This window comes from Nilaparvata lugens, chromosome 6 (genome assembly GCF_014356525.2).
Source record: "Nilaparvata lugens isolate BPH chromosome 6, ASM1435652v1, whole genome shotgun sequence".
Lineage (NCBI taxonomy): Eukaryota > Metazoa > Arthropoda > Insecta > Hemiptera > Delphacidae > Nilaparvata > Nilaparvata lugens.
The window spans coordinates 6,922,815-6,941,416 of NC_052509.1; the positions used below are offsets into that span (position 1 = coordinate 6,922,815).

Consider the following 18,602-nt stretch of genomic DNA (forward strand, 5'->3'; position numbering starts at 1 on the left):
ACCGGGCTTTCTATATCGATTTGTTTGATTATCGGTGTCATACTTTCGCTATATCGATGTTTCCAATATCGACTTGACGTCATTCGGTTTTCGTTTTGTTCAGTCTGTTGTGTGATTGCAAATGATTGTCTTGACGTTCCCTTGAAGATAATTTATCAAATTTAAAGAGTAACCACTCAAATTGAATAAATGTATGAATGTAATTTTTCAAAGCTTTACACTAATTATTAAAAGCAACTTAAATCGCAACAAATGAGCTGAACATATTGCGTGAGTACCGTATTTCCTCGTTCGTAGTAGCAGGGGTTCATTGTTTGATTTAGATAATAATTAATTACTGAATTATGAGTCACTTGTAAACAGAAAAGTAGATTACTTTGCTTTAAAACACAAATATTTATTTCTGATTCAATCTTAGAAGACAATTTCATAAAATTATTTTAAAAGAAGCAGATCCAAGTGTCAACTGATCAGTATAAAATAACTACCTAATAAAGATGTTTAGAGTTTAATAATTTTTATAATATTTTTTTTAAATTAATCATAAATTGTGGTAGGTTAGTATTGAATTAAACTAGGTATTGAACTTTGCCACTATTTATTTTCAGTCATTTTATATTCAACAAAGAATTATGTATTCAGTCATTCAACCTAGGATGAGAAATTAAACTGCATCTCAAATATTAAGACTTTATTTAAAACCCATCGGCTTTTCAACCCCGAAAAGTAGTAATAAGTAATCAGTAGAAAATCCTATAAAACAACTCAAGCCAATTTTTAAACTCAGTCAATTTTTATTTAAGAAAGTACTGTATTAAATAGGCTACGTAAAGCTTTAAAGGTTAACTTTTATCTATTTACTCACATTTTAATGAGAAATAGGCCTAGATATTTTGAAATTATAAATTTTTTATCATATCTATGTTTTTTATCAGTTTTCTTTTTTGCAGTTTATTTTTTTAATCAAATGGAAGTTGAGAGATTGAAACTGGAAATGGGGCATACTTCTGCCTACAGAAAATTCTAAGATCAAGGCTGTTAAGCTGTATCAGTAAAATTAACAGTTATAGGATAATGCTGCGACCAGTAATGATGGATAACTATGCTTGTGACTATTTGTGATAGGATGCTATTCCTAAAGGACTCGCCACACCAAGCTCGCCAGTACCGCCGAGGTAGTACCGCTGGTGGTAGTTTTCTCGGCTGAGCACGCCACACCGAAAAACGTCCGCTATCGGTAGTCTCCGAGTAGTGAGTCTAGTAGTGGGGGGAGGGCGTGACTACAGCACTCAGCACTGCGCTACCTCTTCGAATCGCCTGCCATGTATTCAGGTTGTGCGCGCCACACTGAGCTTGCTTTGTCCGCCGTACTACCTCTCAGCGAATCTACCTCTAGTAGGCGGTCGTAGGTGGTAGTGCGCCGTACTACCGCCGCGGTAGCGAACTCGGTGTGGCGCGCTCAACCTGAATACATGGCTAGCGATTTTTAAAACTTCGCTACCGCCGCGGTAGCGAGCTTGGTGTGGCGTGCCCTTAAGATCCTAAAGAGAATTTATGGGCAATGCTGGAAACTGATAGATGGCAACTCAGAAAAAAATGACGAACTCTGAAATCTGTATGGACAACCGAGCATAGTTATAAAAATTATAAGAGCTAGAATCTTTGGTTGGGCCGTGTGAAACAGATTCCGGAAACCCGTTAAGCACGTACGTCTCTATATAAGCAACCAGGGGGACAAAGAAAACGAGGTCGACCACGCAAGAGATGGATGGATGACGTGGAGGCAGACCTTCATCCCTTGGGCGTAAGAAGGTGGAGACAGCAAGCACAGGACAGAGATGCATGGAAAAGGCGTGTGGAGGAGGCCAAGGGCCGTAGAGTCAATTTTTATTAGTGTTTATTTTTGTGTCATTACTCTATCAATTTGCAATACAGCTGTGTATTTATAAATACTGTCCTGTACCAGATCATTTAGTCATTTACCCTTAATTTAATGACAATAAAACTGTACTACTCTTAATTTTTACTGTAAATTTCAATTAATGTAAAGGAACAAATTGAAAAAATTCAGTTTTTCTGTACAAATCTCACTTTGTCATATACATTTTTTCTATAACATGAATAATAATACATTTTTTACCATTTTCAATCAAAATGTTCAACACAAAAATTCAGGTTACCTATTTATTGAATTCCATTGATTTGTTTCAGAATTTCAATTTGAAGTAGCAATTTCATCACAATGCTTGTTCAAGAAGAAGCAAAAATCAAACAGCTTCTGACTAAAGTAAGTAAAGTTTTATTTCATGTAACTTGAAAGAGTTATCTATTTTAATTGCTTATTGACTCAAAACTCTAAAATTGTTTGTCTGATGCCATCATATCTTCACTCTATGACTCATGCAGCATCTTTTTTGTTTAGTATGCTGCAATTTCTTTCTTAAATTTTCCTTTTGTAAGCATTATTTTTATAGGCCTTTGGAATGTCAAGTTTTTATGTAATAAAATAGAATTAAGACATAAAAATGATTTTGTTTTTAGTTTTTTTTTTTGGTTAGGGCTACTCTTGAATATAAAAATAAAATAACCTATTTAAGGGTACATAGATTTCTATTTTTATTTATAATTAAGTCATGATTATATTTCTTTCTCAATCATTGTCATTTTGAATTGAGTTATTATGCTAGGTAGTTGAATAAATAAATACAATAAAAATAAATAATTATTTATATTATAAATCTCATCCTTGATTGATGAACATTTTTTAACTTATTTGTTAATTATATATGTGTTATTTGACAATTTCCAGTATCAAAATCCTGATGTCACATTTCGAGATATAATAGCTGCTTTAAAGGAATACCATGGACTAGCATGCAAGCAGGAAACTTACGGTAAGTTACATAGTCTTTTCGTAAAAAAATATTTACATGATCTGTATTTAATTTACTTGAAAAGTAGTCTAATATTTCATGGATTTTACAGTAAAAGAATGATTGCCTTCATATTATGGAATGGATTTCATATTCATTTATTCTATGATTTTTCTCATAACATAGAATCATAGAGTAAAAATATTTAAGAATAGATTTATTAGTCTCTGATAGAATACAGTAATTTGAGATAAAACCATATTGGAGCGGCAAAGGTTAAGGATCAGAGAAAATAACAGAGGAAGTAGCTGAGACTGTTGAAACTAATTAATGTATCTCAGGACCAAGCCACACGAGGGGGTTTTCAGAGGAGTCGAGAGCCCTCCGACTGGCTGATTATCAGTTGATTCTCGAAAGCCAAACTCAATCAGTCAAGCGGAGAGCTTTATGCCCTGCCGACTCATATGAAAACGCTTCGTGTGACTTGGCCCTAAATGTCTCCACTCTTCTACATTCTACCCTACGTTCGCCGCTCCACAATGTTTTAATCTTGAGTCACCTTTTACCCTCTCATTTTTCGACACATTCCATTGTTTACAGTGGAAATTTTTAATATTTCAATATTTAGAATATTTCAGATTAGCCCAATATTTTACAATAACTATTTTACAATTTTATTACTATGAAGACCTACCAATGAAGATATCCAAGGAATATTAAAATTTCCGTATTACCTTTGTTGATAAAGAATGAAGACTTTTCGATACTATTTATTTGTTATCGTCTTGAGAAGTGAGCCTCTATTCGCGAAATATTCTGATACATTCTCATTTGAAAATTGCTATTTTGTTGTGGTTTATGACAGCTGGTGTTGAAACAATAGCAGTTGATCAAACTGAAATAATAAATACTACTGTAGTCAATTGCATGATTGACATGCAATGCAATTTGATGACGAAATGTGTTTCGTACTTTGGAATGTTTTAGCAATTTTATAAATGTTTCATAAAATATTACGTCATACAGGTAATTTGCTTGAAATTGTATTTGCCATGTTTTACCTACACTGATTGCTGTAATATGATATTTTTTTTCATGTATAATAATTCTTTATGTGTAATGTTTGTGATATTATTGTGGAAGATATTCAAATTTATTCATTTATTTACATCAATAGAAAAATTACAACAACATACAAAGGCCTCACAGCTTTATTGATAGAAATAATAATTAAATATGTCAGAACCATTCATTCAAAAGAACGAGATACTCTTGTAAAAATAAGATAACCTCGTTACTTCCCATAGTTGTAATCATTTCAAAATGTTTTTACTAAATATGATTTTTGTCCAATACATCAATTTCATGACATTTTGCCGAATTTACACGACTTTGTTCGATTAGCGAAATTTCATATTCATTCAAAATTTCTCACATTTTTAATGCTGTGTGTATTCCATATTGGTGTTTTACTAAATAAATTCAATGTGAAACTATTTTTACGATTTATTACTTACTTGTCTTCATATTGCATAATATCAGTTCATGCATCATTTTTCAAAAGTTTGAAATTTTATGTTTGTACACATTTATTCAATTGTGGGCTTTCAATTATTTGTGGCATCAATGTGCATATATTATTCAAATCTTCAATAATCAACCACTTATCTGTTTCATGCATGTTTTGTTTTGGCTCTTATCAAATGAACAGTTAAATTCATTTTTGGATCTATCACCATGAACAATAATGTTTCTATTACTGTATTCATAAATGTCCTGATGATTCTAAATATAAGAAGGGGTTTTTCTTCATAATTTGTATTTAATATTGTTATTTAGTCTACACAGAACGGATGTCGGACAGAGACGTGGCTCTACCTTTAGTCCCTTCCACGTCTCTCCTATATAAACATATGGTCCAATACACACAGAAGAGACGTCTCTTCAAGTCCCTCCTATTTAAACATATGGTCCAATGCTGAGAGAGACGTGGCGCAGGCGCTTACTCTCTTTGGACCATATGTTTACATAGGAGAGACGTGGAGAGACTTCTCTTCTGTGTGCATTGGACCATAAAATATTTACGTAAGAGAGACTTGGAAAAATGTCTCTTCTGTGTGAATCGGACCATATGTTTACATAGGAGATACGTAGAGAGGCTTTTCTTCTGTGTGCATTGGACCATATGCTTACATAGGACAGACGTGGAGAGGCGTTTCTTCTGTGTGCATTGGACCATATGTTTACATTGGACAGACGTAGAGACTTCTCTTCTGTGTGCATTGGACCATATGTTTATGTAGGAGAGAAGTGGTGAAGACGTCTCCTCTGTGTGCATTGGACCATATGTTTACATAGGACAGACGTGGGAAGAGATAAAATCCAATTTTTATCTCTGCCCGATGTCCGGTCTATGTGATTTGGGTGTGACTGAAAATAAGTGTTGGAATGCTTTATCATAATCTAATTGAAATAATGGTTTGTTTATCTGTGTTTTTGTATACTTTGAAAAATTCATCCAAATTCGTGTTCCATCATATCATATTATACAGAGTGTTTCAGAAGTAGTGTCGAACATTTAAGGGTATTGTTCCTGGATGATAGGAGACTACAAATGTCGTATTTGAAAGGTCCAAAACGCAGCGGTTATCCTTATAGCTTCCATTTTGTTTTTTTTCACTTTTTATCTCAACAACGAATTGTTGTATTGATCTGATATTTGGCATGAATATTTATTATATAAAGACTCAACTTTAAAAAATAAAATGGAAAATGTTTGATGTAAATTTTCAAAATGGCGGCCATTTATAATTTTTCGATGGAAAATTTCACGAAAATCGTTCATTTTACAGAAAATTTACAAGAGACAAAAAAGTTGGCAAATTTTATCAAGATTTCAAGGATACCTTATTTTAAAAATTGGTCACAAAGAATAACAGAGAAATCAATTCTTTTCGTACTGCATGCATGCACAAGACAAACAAGATCATCTGAAAAACATTGCAGAATCAGCTGGATGGCCATATGGAGCCATACTGCGTTTCAAACCTTCATCTTAAATACAATAATTGGAATATAAAATGAAATATTGATGTTTAAATGGTGAAAAGTGGTCATGCATGCAATACGAAAAGAATTGATTTCTCTGTTGTTCTTTGACCATTCTTGATAAATAAGATATCGTTGAAATCTTGATAAAATTTGCTAACTTTTTTGTCTCTTGTAAATTTTCTGTAAAATGAACGGTTTTTGTGAAATTTTCCATCAAAAATTAAAAATGGCCGCCATTTTGAAAATTTACATCGAAAATGTTTTATTTTTTAAAGTTTAGCCTTCATAGCATAAATATCCATGCCCAATTTCAGATCAATACAACATTTCGTTGTTGAGATGAAAATTCCTAAGTGAAAAAAAAACAAAATGACAGCCATAAGGATAACCGCTGAGTTTTGGACACTTCAAATACGACATTTGTAGTCTCCTATCATCCAGGAACAATACCCTAACATGTTCGACACCACTTCTGAAACATTCTGTATAAAGGGGAGTTCACATTAGTCAAGTTTACTTGAATTCAAGTTTTGTATAAAATGAATGTGTTTCGCAAACCCGAAGTCAAGTTTACAAGAACAGAAACCTGAATCCATTATACCCTTGTCGACCCTTTTTCAAGTTATGTAGATGTTTGACTTTGGATTCAAGTTGAATCTTGAAGGTACAATCCAACATACAAATGGAAAAAAGAGATGAAAACAGTTGTCAATGTAGAATGTATAAATATAACTAAATAGAAAAGTAAGAAGAAAATTTTGAGTTTAATTAGATTTTTTTAATCTATAATTATATACGTTTGAGGTTATGAAAACTTCAACTCATCATCATCATCATTATTGGCACTACAGCCCATGTAGAGCCTTAGCCTTCACAACCACATCCCTCCATCTCTCTCGACATTCTGCTGTTCTTCTCCATCTTCTTGCACCCAGTCTTCGCAAATCCTCCTCCACATCGTCAACTTTCTTGGTCTCCCTTGTAGTCTTCTTCCTCCGGAAAAAATGGGTTTGCCTTCCAGCACCATCTTTGGCACCCTCCCTTCCCGCATTCTGCACACATGACCACCCCATCTCAGCCTCATACTTTCCACAACAGATAAAATACTGGTCTCATCGAACAATCTTCCCAGTTCCTCGTTTGTTCTTATCCTCCATATTTCATTATCCTTGATTGCTCAAAAAAATTCTTAAAATCTTTCTTTCCCATCTCTGTAGCAGACCTTCTCTTCTAGCTAATGTCCAAGCTTCGGCCCCATATGTCACTATTGGTCTTAGAACTGTTGTATAAATTGATGTTTTTTTTCATTTTATTCTATGTCTTTTCGTAATTATGGCAGTGTTCAGTGATGGTAGGAGGCTGGACCTCTTAAATTTGTCTGGAACAATACCAGTTTTATTCAAGGGTGAGTCGTGTTTGCAAGTTGGCAGCCCTGGAGTTGGTTTGAGCACAGCATTCAAAATAAAATGATTAATTTTCTTCCTAGTCATAGTTTGCCTGCATGGTTGAGGTTTCACACCAGGTGGAAGACCTCTGTTTTAATAATTATTAGTTCAGGGTGTGTCCACACAGAGCGGTCAGGCGTTCGGAGTTTTGCGGTCCACATTTGTATGAAAAAATGGCGTCGGTCAAATTATAATAATTAATAAGAATAATTATAATGTCTATTATAAATAATTACGGGTAATATTTGAGGAAAAATGATACCTGCATAGGTTTAAAACCTGTGCGCAGGAGGTTACAAATACAAGCGCTCTTGTTGGATTTCTCAGTTGAAGATAAATTTGAAGAAAAACATAATACTATCAGACAGAGAGCTGGCCGTTTAGTATAGTAATTGAAAACTGCTATTCTGACAGTGGTCTTCCATTTGTAAGGGTTTTTTAAAATGTCCATTACAAATGTCACCAATTAGCCAGACTAGAGCTAAATCGGTAGCTTCAGTATATATCAATTTAATAAGCGTAATTAAGTAATCAACTTAAGCTTCCATGTATTGTGTTTCAAGAACGCGGAACTCGGAACGCCAGACCGCTCTCTATGTGCACACACCCCCTAGAAATGTGGTGTTAGTGCCTACTTATGCACTTTCCTTTACACTTGCTAAAGAATTTGTTTTCCATGATTTTCACTAAAATTTAACCTATCAGTAAACGTTTTGTTTGTCGAATTTCTTTTTCATTTTGCTTGGTCGCTGAACGGTACAGTATTCAGCAATCGGTTCCAAATGATGTTAGTGAATCTCCAGGGAGTAATACCTGTCACGTATATGGGTGAGCAGATACTTTTTTCCTGATTTTGATTTCATATTTCACTCCAGTTTACTAGATTTGAAGGTCATTAGATCATAAGTTTTTGATTTGAAAATGAATCATAGCCATCTCTAATACAAGGCCGTGGCCTACGATATCGCAACGTCGCAGTGTATGCCTAGAATCTTAAGGTGCGTGCAGACTTTCGCTCTGCTCCGCAACCGAACGTCACTCGAGCAGAGCGATTGATGATCGACCGGGGAGCAAGAGTGGAACGCGAGAAGAGCTAACATCTCCCGTAACGTTCATGATCGGTGCGAGTGAAGAGTGGGGGCGGAGCGATTGCGGTGCGATGGCGGAACGAGGGCGGAGCGTGCGGGGTGTGGGATGGAGGCGCGTATATCTGTACGCAGCTTAATACATGATTCGTATTAAGATTCGTGAAAAAGATTTAAAAAAATACAAGCTGATCTTTTTTATCAATCATGTATTAGATTCTAGGCCTACACTGCGACGTTGCAATATCGTAGGCCGCGGCCTTGTATTAGAGGTGGCTATGACTGAATAAATAACCTATAGTAAGGTCCACGTTATAATGGCAGTGTTTGATTAGCAATGGTATTGCTATCCTTGTATATCATTCAACAAAGCCGATAGCGCTATCTCTTTCTCGCTTTGCTCTGTTGCCAGAACGTCTTTTTACAATTAATAATTAATTAACAAAATATACCATTATTGAAAAATATAATTTCTTGCTTGATAAAATATAATTGACTATTTTAAACGAGAATGAAAAGTTAATATTACATCAATAAACCTGTATCAGCTACCGTCTATAGAAGGCATTGACAAGACAGAGGTTTGGCTACGTTCTTCTCCTATCTTTCTCCACTGCCATTATAACATGGACCTCACTATAGTTGAAATCATTCAAGTAAATTCCAAATTTTCAAAATGTTTTAAACATTCATATAACCGTATTCAAATTCTTCCAGGATGTTGAAACCTCATTTTCGATTATCTATAAGATCGATGATGTATTGAAACATTTTTGAAATCTTAATAGAAATATCAATATGCTATTCTTTTTCTCCAATATAATTATAAAATATTTGATTTACTGTTTTTTCAACGGCATGTAGCAATTTACCTTTTTATTCATTATAGCAATTCTATGCATGCTACAATCCCCAACAGACAAAACTAGATTTAGTAGCTGTGTCATAGCAAAACCTTGCACGTTGAAAACTAGTTCTTGAGTTCTTTCAAGTGCTTAATAATTGTGTATGACGTACTAAAATTATTGAATATCTAGTTAAAGTGTAATACTATTATGAAATTATAACGCCATCGATCCCACAAGTGTGGGTAAAGGATGGAGAAGAAGGTATTAGCATAGAGAAACAATAGCGTAAGTAGATATCCCATGATATAGGGCGTTTATGTCGCAACTTTTACTGTTATCTCAAGCCGCTAGTTCATGTTATTCTTTCCCGTGAAGCTGTGTGACACTGATAGTCTCTCATATTGTGCCGTTCATACACTCTCACCCTAACAAAACAGTAAAATTCGATAATAATCAACAGTAATCGGCTTGAGATAACAGTAAAAGTTGCGACATAAATGCCCTATACCATGGGATATCTACTTACGCTATTGTTTCTCTATGGTATTAGATATTAAGGCGAATTAACTTGAAGTGGGATTTCTTTAGAGTTTCTTTAGTTTAACTGATTTAGTTTCAAGTTTCTTTAGTTGTAATGCTCAGATCGAATAATACGAAATTCTCGGCTATTCAATTATCTGAAAATATTTGAGTTACTGTATTGTTATTGAACTTAATTTAATTTATTTATTTAAAATTTTTACAACGTAGCACTGATTGGGAGAGAAAAACTAAGGATACTCCTTGTACTATTTCTCTCCCAAATTTAGATAACATTTTAAAAGTCCAAAATAGGGTTATGGTCGATGGGGTTATGTTTAAATACCAGGTATTTAGGAGGTCCTGTTATGGTTTCACTTTTCTAAAATTTAGTCCATTTTCACTAAAAAACAACAAAAACTAAGAATTTTAAATTTTGACGGTTAAAAACAGAATAAAAAACAAAAATATCACATTCAAATTACCATTAATTTGAATATTTTTGCGTAATTTGAAAAAATTTAGTGCCAGAAAAAACAACTAACTATTCAGAACTATGGTATTATTAAATAAATTGACGTAGTAATGATCAATTGTAGGTCTATTACTCTTCATGAATTAATGACTGATTTTCATAGCAAAGTCATTAACAATGGTTCACTTTCTTCAACGATATCAGTTGAGTACTGTATTGTAGGGTGCTTTGATAAACTTCTTTACATTCTTGACTTGAGTAATTATTTTTTAATAGATTTATTTAAAAAGTATGGGAGGGTTCATTTAGAAAAATTTCTCAATTTTTCAGTGATTCCAAGTAAGATCAATGTCTTTCAAAATGAACTTCTTGTATTCCTTTTTTTCATATTGTACATTGCATTCTACAGTTTTGAATGCTAAGTAGAAGGAATTTTGTTATCAATTCGGATCTTAATCTTTCTAAATTCAAAATTAATTATTTCAAGTGTTTGTGTTTTGTTTCAATGTGGAAATAAGTGAAGAATTGGAAAGTCGCACATAACCTTTAAGGTCCGAACCCACTAGAACGTATCATACCATGACCGTGCCCGTACCGACACATGCAAAAAAATATTCTTTGCATCATTTGATATGTAATGCACCCATTAGACCGTTCCGTCACCGGCCAAGCACGGAGCGTGCCATGCACGTCCAGGTCAACATTTGTCGGCCAGTATATTTTGTCTGTGACGGAACGGTCCTTGCATGGCACGTGACGCCTGCAAACCCCGTTGTAACCGCGTATGCACCGCGTTGGTAACCAGTTCACCGCTACATTCTCTTGCTAACTGACGCGTTCCCAACAACTTCTGACCGGGCATCATACGCGTATCATACGCGTATCATACCCGTATCATACGCGTACCATACGCGTAATGTACTGGCATAGACCGCTGTTGATCCGGTGTAGTGGGCATAGTTGTTATTTTACGTGCCTGGCATGGTCTGACACGGTCCGTGTCTGATACGTTCTAGTGGGTTCGAACCTTTATTTGGACAATTTATTTCATGAAATTGGGATGAAAAGAAGTTTTGGACTGTAGTCTGTTTCTTTGTCCTTGAGTTGATTGTAAATGATAAATAAATAAACACCAGGTCAATCGTGAACCAACAAGACTGATTATTGGTTACAGTAGTATTTTCCAATCATTCATTTATTTATATTTTTTGAAGATTTATTCACAAGTTGCTAATATTATTCTATACATCGAAAGTTGAGTTGCATTGAACTTGAGTACTAGGACAACTGTAAACCACGAATTGTAAGTTTTTGTTCATACGATAGTGTCCGACGACCGAGAAAGAATACATTTGTTCTTATGGGTGTGTTCACGCATTGAATGAGAATTTGTGAACACTCCAGGAAGAATCAAAATAAAAAAGAATTAAAATCCAGTAATTATTGAAATTAAATTCTCTAGTAAGAATTAAAATCAAAGGTATTTTTCGATCGTCAGCCGTGGTTGCATAAACGGAAACTTACCTTGAGATCGATTTGTTCCTGAGGATGATACCTTCATGAGCTCTGGGCTTGTGCGTGGGTAATGAGACAGATGATGATGAGAGATGATATTATTAGGTAGTAATTTTTCAATTCATTTACTCATTTGTTGGAAACTTTTTGAAGATAAATTTATTTATTCCTAATACTGTGTTGTTTTGAAATTTTAACAGGTGTAATCTACAATTTCCCGGTTTGTATTTGGTTGATGGACACTCATCCGAATAACGCCCCGGTCTGCTTCGTGAAGCCAACTCCTGATATGAGTATAAAAATGTCTTGCTACGTTGACCAAAATGGGAAAATATACTTGCCTTATCTACATGACTGGTCCCCTGTGAGTATTCTATATTACAGTATTATTTTATTATTACATGTATTCAAAATTTCCAAATCATTCATTATTCCTGGACCGAAAATCAAGTGACGAAGCAGTGTGTGATTACATAACCTTAACTTTTGCACAACATTAACATTTTATCAAAATTTTTGGAGAGAAATAGTACAAGCTCAGCCTAATTTTTCCTCCAATGTCATAATTGTATTATTATGATTTCTGGTTTTGTTAAATTAGGTGGCATTTATTAAAACACAAGCATTGCAGTACATTAATGAATATGAGTTATCCCAAAGTGGTTTAGTCTACTATCCTATGTCATCATTCACTATAGTATGGCATCATCGCTTATAGTTGATGAAAAAGATTAGGAAACTGTCTAAATATTCAAATTGGCGCCAATATCTTGTGTTTGTGTTAATCTAAATGATTGTGAAACTAAAAAATTGTTTCAATAAGACAGAATGCTATTCTTACTGTATATTAATTTATTCAAATATGTACAATTATAGTATTATACCTATAATTTAATTTGGACTGTAGTAAAAAATTGAGAAGGGACATTTTTGGGCATAAGCCTGTTGTGCCTTCTCGCATAAGTGTGTTATTTGTTTAGGACTAAAAAAATAAATAATGGTTATTCCAATTCCTTAACTTCTGAAAAACATAGATATCCAGTTAGTAAATTAGTTGACCGAACGTAGTGAGGTCTATGTTTTAACTCTGAGCTTCTTTTGTCTGTCTGTATGTAACGCAATTACGGCCAAACGCGTTGATAGAATTCGATGACATTTGGCAGGAATATTCCTTTTTCAACTGCGCGTCGATGTATACACAAGGTTTTTTGAAATTTTGCATTTGGAAAAGGAAAATTTTGCATTTCCATGAAAAGGAAAGGAATTCCTCCATACTCCGATATTACTATATACACTCTGAAGATAGGATTAATCAGACTATAGAATTATTCATAATCAATCAGCTGACAAATGAATTATACAGATGTCTGGAGAAGCTATGTCTATTTCTGTAAGGTCTATAGTTTCAATCAAATACCTTGAAGAGGTATGAGGTATGCATCTTGAAGGTCTTTGGTTTCAATATTTTGTTTTGTAGTCATGGTATTATTATGCGTGCCGCCCAGTAACAATATTCTCACATTTGAAGAAACTAATTTAATAGGTGATTAAAAATAATCAAATAAACTAAATAATGCTGAAGAAATTATAATATTTTTGATTGTAAAAAAATAATTTTCATCAGATGGAAAATTTATCACGGAGCTGGATTAATTATATAATACAGAATACAAATTCAAACGTGAACTGAGTTTACAGATGAAAATTACTGAGATATTGCAATAATTATTCAAACTCTAATGATTTAATTATTATTATTAAACGAAAATCCAAATTAAATGCTGTTATTCACCCCGAAGACTTCTGCTACTGCAAATATTGACAACAGGGTAAACAGCTAGATGTTTATGAGATGCTGGAATTTCGATGAGCGCAGAAGTCTTTGGGGTGAATTACAGCATTTAATTTGGATTCTCGTTTATTAATAATAATGAACTGAGTTTGTTAACATTTCAAACAGGTGACATCAGATACTTGTGGATGAGAAAACTGCGTGAGGTCTATTGTTCACAGAACTACTAGTATTTACAGTACATTGTTGATTCAAGTGTGTTGTGCTTTGCATTTTTGCATTTTTATTAATGAATTTCATCTATTTCAGGCTTCTTCCGATCTACTAGGACTGATACAAGTGATGATCTGTATATTTGGAGAGCATCCTCCAGTTTATTCCAAACCCAAATATGAAACTGCTGTGCCTTACCCCACTCAACGTGAGTAAATCAATTGAAGCATTAATCAAGGTTTTTAATGAGTATTTATCCATAATATGATATTAAATATTAAACGTCTTAACGAACGAGTTGACAACACTGTAAAATCAGCTGTCAGCTGTGGTATGCAATGTATAACGTAATGAATGTGAACCTATCTTGGAAGTTCCACTCGCTCTTCTCTGCTTTCAACTCGGGCTGACAAGTTAAAGCGAGTTTCAACTCGGCTCTAAAGTGACGGTCTCACAAGTTGATCCATTGACCGATTTACTCCTTCCACAGCATCAATACGTTATTATGCAAAGTAATAGCATTAGTCAACCAGCTGAGTTTTTGTCAGCTATTTGAGTCAACCAGCCAAGCACGCCGTAATTTCATATTTAGTAATACAGCAGTCAGGCATGCACAGTTAGTTCCTTTAACTTCCGTCTGCTCCAGCGACTAAAACGTAGGGATAAACTTGTCAGACCACATTTGTTTATACGTTAACATTCTTCTGAGTCTGGCCACTAACGTAACGTTTCACAATCATGTACGATACGACTGTACAGCCGAAAACCTGAACGTTAGTGGCATTCACTTTCGATGAAGGTTTGCAGTAGTTTGAGTAATTTTTGCAGGTGAGCTGTTACAAAAGACTGTTCGCCTTTCAGTCGAAAATGTCCGTTGAAGTGACACGTTTGGGTGACAGTTGACACGTTAGGGTGTGATCACATTGAATGCGTTTATGTGCAAGTGCAAATTATGCATGATCAAACTTGCATATGAGAAACAAAATCTGTGAAGAGCAATAGGAATACTCATACTGAAAGCTTGCACTTGATAGTTGCGTTCAGTGTGAGCAGTTACATGCAAGTCACCAAGAGTTTCAATGGCGCTTTTCAAATTTTGTTTTTCGGCTCATGCATGATTCGATGTGCACTTGCACATACACGCATTCAATGTGATCACACACTAACGTTAGTGGCTGACCACAGGACACGACATTTTCTTATAGGTGGTTTTGATTTCATTCATTGACTCACATTTGATTAATTTGATGATTACATTTATTGTTTTCATATATAATATATGTACTCATCGTTTTCCTTGATACCCAAGCCACATTAAGATTTATATACTTGAATTTAAAAATTCAATCAACACTTTCATTTCATTTTAGACATTTGAAAATTTATTTTTATTCATATTCGGTAATTTAGGTTCTAGGATGATGTTGTAACACAATGGTTATTAATTTTTTTGTATTACAATGAATGAGCGCAGTATCTTTTATTTTCTTAAATGAATTTTTTAAATAAAGAAACTTCTGTCTGTCTGTCATTTATTGGCTTTCACGTGATTATTCGATTGATTTATATTTTGTTTTGCAGCATTCATGCCGATGCCAGGTACAAGTGGAGGTGGCACACCCTACCCGCCATACCCGCCCCGACCCGGCTACCCGCCGCAAATGGGCTACCCGCCGGCCAGCACAGCCTACCCGCCGGCCGGGGGCGGACCACCCTACCCGACCGGGGGCGGTGGCCAGGCCTACCAACCGCCCCCGACGCAGCAGCCGCAGCAGCACAGGTATCCGCCCTACCCCACGCAGCCACAGCCGCAGACGGTGAGTTGAAGCGAATAAATTGTTTTTCATATCAAAGTGAACTGAAGAAAATAGGTAAAAACCGGGCTAAGTGTCAAAATTTTATGAATTAAGGTGCAATTCCTAGCGGCGTCTCGAAACGTACATCTAGAAACGTGTGGTCAGGCTTCTAGAGACGCGTGGTTAGAGCCACCGCGGCTAGTGTAGAGCAAATATCATTTAATCCACTGAACTCCTACAAAAGAGGTCAAAATTAAAACCACAAAAAATGTGTGCTATCCTCTTAAACCTCCATCTTGAGGTTTGTAACATTCATTGAATTCCTCCACTGAATATGCACCAATTGATAGCAGCTCCCTTCTCAATAGAATTCTAAATTTCCTCCCTGATAATAATTCTATTAAGGCTAAAAATAAACTTTCTACTGGTGATATTTTTTAAAGTTTTTCGATTTGTATAATATCAAGCCATCAAAATGAAAAAGTTTTCTCAGGAAAACATTTTTTTCGAACATTAATTTCTGAGATATGTGCGCCCAATGATTAAATTTTTGGGGACAGAACATTTCAAATTCGGTAAGAGATAAATCAATGAGATTTAGAGGATAGATTATAGACAAACTGACCTACTTCATGGTATTGTTGATCTAGTAAGACAAAACTTTCCTGAAAATATCAATTTTTGAGAAAGTTATTCAATTCATTAAAAATGACCAAAAATAACTTTTAGGGCCGGTTTCCGAGCTCGGGATTTAGCTAAGTCCTAGAATTTAAACAGCTGGAGTCAGAAAATTGGTTTTCCAAAACGGAACGTAGTCGCAGTCATTGTCATAGTCACGTTTGAATTAAATTTCGAAAAACTAGAAAATTGAACACAAAATAAAATAAAGAAAAAATAGTGTAAAGTTTGAGCTATTTAAAATTATTTAGAAATGTCTAATTTCGTCAAGGAAAAACGTTTCCAATTATAGAAATGAGAAAATAAAAACTACAACTACTGTTATAAAAGCTGCGACTAAGCCCCGTTTTGGAAAGCCAATTTTCTGACTCCAGCTGTTTAAAGTCTAGGACTTAGCTAAATCCAGAGCTCGGAAACCGGCCCTAAGTTGAGCTATTTTTAGTAAATTGAATAACTTTCTCAAAAATTGATATTTTTAGGAAAGTTTTGTCTTACTAGAACAACAATACCCTGAAGAATCTATCCTCTAAATCTCATGGATGTATCTCTTAACGAACTTGAAATGTTCTGTCCCAAAAATTTAAAATTTAGGCGCACATATCTCAAAAAGTAGCCCTAATTATAAAAAAAAAATGTTTTCCAGAGAAAACTTTTCCATTTTGATAGCTTGATGATATTCAAATCGAAAAACTTTGAAAAATATCACCAGTAGGAAGTTTATTTTTAGCCTTTGCACAGCCTAAATGAGATGGCAACAAGTTGTACATTCGAATACCTGAGCTCCGTACACCTCGTTCATACATGCTACTCCGGTGCGCATCCTCTCTCAAGTTACTTCTGTACCTGGTCGAGTATCTATGAAATGCTTCACCTGTGTTAAATACGTGAATATGGTTTTTTATGAAGCAGATTGTTTCAAAAATATATATGCATGGGAGTGGAAGAATGACAAGATCTCTGAAGTAGGGCCGACAACTTGTTCGACATTATAGATTCGATGACTCATTGGATTTTACAGAATTTATTTGGCGACTATGTATCGGTCTTGCTTCTCCAAGACTCACACTCGATGTGCATGTTTGTACATCGCCTCTCAGCCTTTTCGTGATTCTCATTTTTTCCTGAAAGCATTTCAAATTCAAATTTCAGTGCTTTGGTTTTTTATGATTTGCTTCATTTTAAGAATCAATAGTATTCAAGGTCGAGTGGTAGAGTAGACTAAGGGCCGTTTCCGAGCTCGGGATCTATAAGTTCTGGACTTACAGAGTCCAGGACTAAAATAAGCTCTCGGGTCTAAATTGACTTTCTGAGTCACGATTTTATCTTCTAAACTCCGGGGTCTATTGAGTTCTCGACTTATTTGAGTCCAGGACTTTAACGTAGTAAACATGAGGGAAATTCACAATATTTTGCTGTTGTATTGTTGACATTATAGCAAAACGGAAACAGCTGATTGCAGCGGGATAATTCAAATGAGCATGCTCTCCAAACTATTTTGTAAAAATACATTTCGATTTCTTTGTAGGCCTATTTAAAGCAAAACCTTTGAAAGGTGAATGAATAAACATTTCATTTTACGTTATGCTATTATTGATCATTCATCCTAACCAGTGATTTTAGAATAAAATTTCATTAGGCTATTGAGTTTGAAAACTTATTTGTTTTGAAAAAAACTGGAATAATAATTAATTATTGTTATATTATTATTATTAATATGTTGAATATGACATTGATTGATAACATTCAGATTGGAATATAAATTCCAAGGCAATCCTTATATTATTTTTCTTGAACATTTTTAGGTTATGTCACATTCATCGTAAAATAAGGGTAGTTTTTACGCATAATTCTGATACAATTTTATTGCAAAATAGACTTGCAAACTATAAATTATGAATTTAGATGGACTAATCCAAATAATTAAGGTATTCCATGACATCTATTTGGCTTTTCATCTACTCCAAAACAATAACTGAATTGTGTTTGCTCAGTCAAGTCTAGAACTTAAATTTAAACACTACCCCAGTCGAGGGTTTAAAATTACGCTGTTTTAAGTTCTGGACTTAACGATTATTTATGAATCCTCGACTCAGAAAGAGGCGAGAATCTAATTCAAGTCCTGGACTTATAAGTCCTTCATTCAGAAAGCGAAATTATAAACTCCAGGGTCTAACGTGATCTCTAAACGCCAGAGTCTATTTAAGTCCTCAACTACGTTAACGCTCTGACTCGGAAAGCCAATTTTCTGACTCCAGAGTTTAAAGCCAGTTAAAGTCTAGAACTTAGCTAAATCCCGAGCTCGGAAACCGGCA

The 18,602-nt window shown here is 34.6% G+C and overlaps 1 protein-coding gene across 2 annotated transcripts in view; it reads left to right on the plus strand.

The window, feature by feature from the left end:
• The first annotated feature begins 58 nt into the window (after positions 1 to 58).
• LOC111055962 (tumor susceptibility gene 101 protein) overlaps positions 59 to 18,602 on the plus strand; it is a 28,373-nt gene continuing 9,829 nt past the window's right edge. The window contains exons 1-7 of one of the 2 annotated variants that reach the window (XM_039430037.1): positions 59 to 270; positions 2,212 to 2,287; positions 2,810 to 2,894; positions 7,264 to 7,329; positions 12,012 to 12,175; positions 13,913 to 14,024; positions 15,398 to 15,633. In XM_039430037.1, coding sequence (XP_039285971.1) covers positions 2,243 to 2,287; positions 2,810 to 2,894; positions 7,264 to 7,329; positions 12,012 to 12,175; positions 13,913 to 14,024; positions 15,398 to 15,633 — 708 coding nt within the window. In that variant the 5' untranslated portion in view covers positions 59 to 270; positions 2,212 to 2,242. Of the gene's footprint in view, positions 271 to 2,211; positions 2,288 to 2,809; positions 2,895 to 7,263; positions 7,330 to 8,131; positions 8,198 to 12,011; positions 12,176 to 13,912; positions 14,025 to 15,397; positions 15,634 to 18,602 lie in introns of both variants that reach the window. The other variant, XM_039430036.1, reaches the window with a different exon arrangement.